Source organism: Galeopterus variegatus, unplaced genomic scaffold (genome assembly GCF_000696425.1).
Source record: "Galeopterus variegatus unplaced genomic scaffold, G_variegatus-3.0.2 Scaffold1249, whole genome shotgun sequence".
In the NCBI taxonomy this organism is placed as follows: Eukaryota; Metazoa; Chordata; class Mammalia; order Dermoptera; family Cynocephalidae; genus Galeopterus; species Galeopterus variegatus.
Genome location: NW_007727360.1, coordinates 242650 through 246083, shown reverse-complemented (window position 1 = coordinate 246083; position 3434 = coordinate 242650). Strand labels below are relative to the sequence as shown.

Below are 3434 nucleotides of genomic sequence, written 5' to 3'. Positions count from 1 at the left end.
AACAATATTCACCCACATTAAAAAATGCCCTGCAAAATGGTTATTTGTTCATTCTTCAGCACTGGAGCATCTTCTCTGAGTTGCCTTAGAAATAATGCAGAGATAATTCTTGGTATATAGCTGCTCTTTACACAGGAACACTTAAAACTGTGCTTAATTTAAATGCTGCTCATCATAAAGTAAACAGGTCCAAATATATTCACAACATAGTTTGTTAATTCCATTGTACATATACATTTAAAATCATAGTTACTAAATAATACAAATTATTAGGTTTATCCTGAGCTGGCTGGTTAACTCACTTGGGAGCGTGTGGTGCTTGTAACACCAAGGTAAAGAGTTTGTATCCCTATACCAGCCAGCCACACACACAAAAAAAATCCATTTTAAAGCAGTTTTTCTATAAATGTATTAAAATATATATATTTAGAAACACTGCTTTTCTCCAATCTGTTTCATATAACAATTTTATCTGAACTCTTAACATGCAACTTTGATATCAGCATCACTATCACCTGAACTGCTTTTGAGTCATCCAGTAGTTTTCTGGAGCCATCAGGAGTATTTCTGTTTAAGTTATTTAGTACACAGAATTTTTTTATTCCTTACATTGTGTCTACCCAAACACAATAATTCCTTTTTTTAATTTTTACAGCAGTTTTAGTTTTACGAGAAATTGAGCAGAAAGTAGAGACAGTTCCCATACCCTCCCCCACCCACATAGTTTCTCCTATTATTGACATGTTATATTAGTGTGGTACATTTGTCACAATTACTAATCAATATTAATACATTATTAACTCAATTTTAATTAGGGTTCCCTCTTTGTATTGTACAGTTCTATAGGCTTTGCCTAATGCACAATGACATGCATAAACACTACAGTATCATACAGAATAGTTCTGCTGCCCTAAAAATCCTGTGCTCCGCCTATTCATTCCTCACTCCCTCCCTCCCTCATTCCCTGAAATCCTGGAAATCACGTTTTTTGTTTTTTTTTCCCCATTACCTCAAACACTGATCATTTCTCTGTGCTGGAAACATTCCAAATACTCTCTTCTAAATGAAACTGTACAATAAATTGTTGTTAATTATAGTTACCTACAGTGCTGTAGGACACTAGACACTATTCTTCCTATCTAGGTGTACTTTTGTATCCATTAACTAACCTCTCACTATCCCTCCCTCCCTCTTCCCCTTTCCAGGCAAAGGCACAATAATTTCTTTGCATAACACTGAGAGAGCTTTTTTCACTGGACCTCTAGATGTACACTCATGATGTCCAAACTTATCCTACAAAGTAATCTTTAAGAGGTTTGCTTATATCAACAAGATGTTAGGCTGCACCCCCAAAGACAATTACTAAATTTATGTTAAACTTATTAATCCATTTAACTAAGTCTAACGTGTGATCTCTATAGAAAAATTACCTGGATGTCCAAACTTATCCTACAAAGTAATCTTTAAGAGGTTTGCTTATATCAACAAGATGTTAGGCTGCACCCCCAAAGACAATTACTAAATTTGTGTTAAACTTATTAATCCATTTAACTAAGTCTAACGTGTGATCTCTATAGAAAAATTACCTGACTTAGGTTATTTCAGGCTTATGTGAGGGTCCCAAACAACACTTTGCTGATCAAAATAAAAAATAGTGTACTCCATGACATGAGAGACTCTATAAAGATTTTAACTTAAGGAAACTCCCACTTTAGGGAGAAAAAAATTCCCACCTTGCAGTTAGGTATACTAAGCATTTAGTTTCTTCGTCTTCCACAAAAGTCATTTAAAATATAATGGCACAGTTACCTTTAACCCTCTTGCCATGTTCAAAGCAACTTTTAAAATTACGGCTGCTGGAAAAGGATCTTGGCTGTCTTTATTTCGTTCTTCTATTAAGTCATTTAGAGACTTTTCACCTCCATATTCCATAGCAAGACACAGACTACCATCACTGGCTTCAGTAAAAGCACGATAACCTTAAAGAAAATATGATTTTCTTTATTAGAACAGGAAAGAACAATACTATTTAAGTTTTTTACAGTAATGTGACTGAAAGCATGGATCTGGACTAACACTGACAAATATACAATGAAACAGCTATTATTTACAGAACTAATCCGGTAGATCTAATTTAAAATGCGTTCAGTGTTTGCCAATAGTACCATAGATTAAAATATTTTACTATTCTATGCTTCCCTAAATATAATAGTTTCACCAGCTCTGCTTGTATTAAAAATGCAAAAGGAAAACCAGCAAATTACCTAAATGGGTCTAAATTATCTAAAAAAAATCATTTTATATTCCTAAAATCTCCACAGTACCAGCCCCACAATGATTGTATCTAGTCCCATGAAGTTTAAGCATGTAAAACTTAAGCATGTAAAACTACTATATACTAATTTTTATTTTAGATTGTTCCCATTAATTTGATTCTGACAACCTCCAGTCCCATCCTCTTCATTTTTATTGGTGAAACCAGTTAATACAGTATACGAACTGCTTCTGGATAAAAAGAATAATATTATACCAGACACTGCTACCAAATAAATTTAAACTTACCTATGATGTTTGGATGATGAAGGCTTTTCAAAATCTTAGCTTCATCCGTTAGTCTCTTTTGATACATACTTCGATAATGATCATTACATATGGGATTAATCTTTTTCACAGCCCAAGGAGAATGAGATAAACCTCTTGGAGATCTAAAGAAAAAAATTATTAATAAAAAAGTATAGGAAAGAATAAAAACCACAATATATTTTCAAATGACTAAGAACTTCCTAATTTTGAAAAGGATTTATAGTAATTTATTGTTCTAAAAAAGCAATATTTAGCATATTTTGGATTATTAACACTTCTGCTATATTTCCATTCAAGTAGGAGATAAGTCTGATATCTATACACTGGAAGGAAGGGGATAAAAAGAGAGAAGGACAAGGATAGAATATTATAAATTTTAAATTTGAAAATTACTATATTATTTTCTAATTTTACCATTCAAGCATGTCAGACTATCAACTACTTATCAAACATTTAACTCAAACTCTTAACTATGTGTACCAGAAATGGAGTTATAGGATGTTAAACTAATATGCATTAATCTTAATTTAATTTAAAGAGGAGATGCTCAAAAACATTTGGCCCTGTCTACGGCCATACCACTCTGAATATGCCTGATCTCCTCAAAAACATTTTGCCCATATATATCAAGAATAGCATGTTCTTCACCAGCAAATATCGTACCTCTGCACTGACCAATTCACCTTATACTTTTCACCACATGCTCAAAGGCATGTGCTTAAGGAGATAATAATAAACATACAAATGGAGATAATTGGGCCGGCCCGGTGGCGCACTCCTACAGTGCGCCGGGCGCTCCCGCCGAGGGTTCGGATCCCACATACAGACCGGTTCCCGCTCACTGGCTGAGC

The 3434-nt window shown here is 33.9% G+C and overlaps 1 protein-coding gene across 1 annotated transcript in view; it reads right to left on the bottom strand.

The window, feature by feature from the left end:
• The window catches only part of PBK (PDZ binding kinase), a 38191-nt gene that overhangs the window by 13016 nt on the left and 21741 nt on the right, over window positions 1-3434 (bottom strand). Inside the window, exons 2-3 of the mRNA XM_008575882.1 lie at window positions 2563-2705; window positions 1810-1979 (exon numbers count right to left, since the gene is read on the bottom strand). Of these exons, the coding sequence (XP_008574104.1) occupies window positions 1810-1979; window positions 2563-2705 (313 nt within the window). The remainder of the gene's footprint in view (window positions 1-1809; window positions 1980-2562; window positions 2706-3434) is intronic.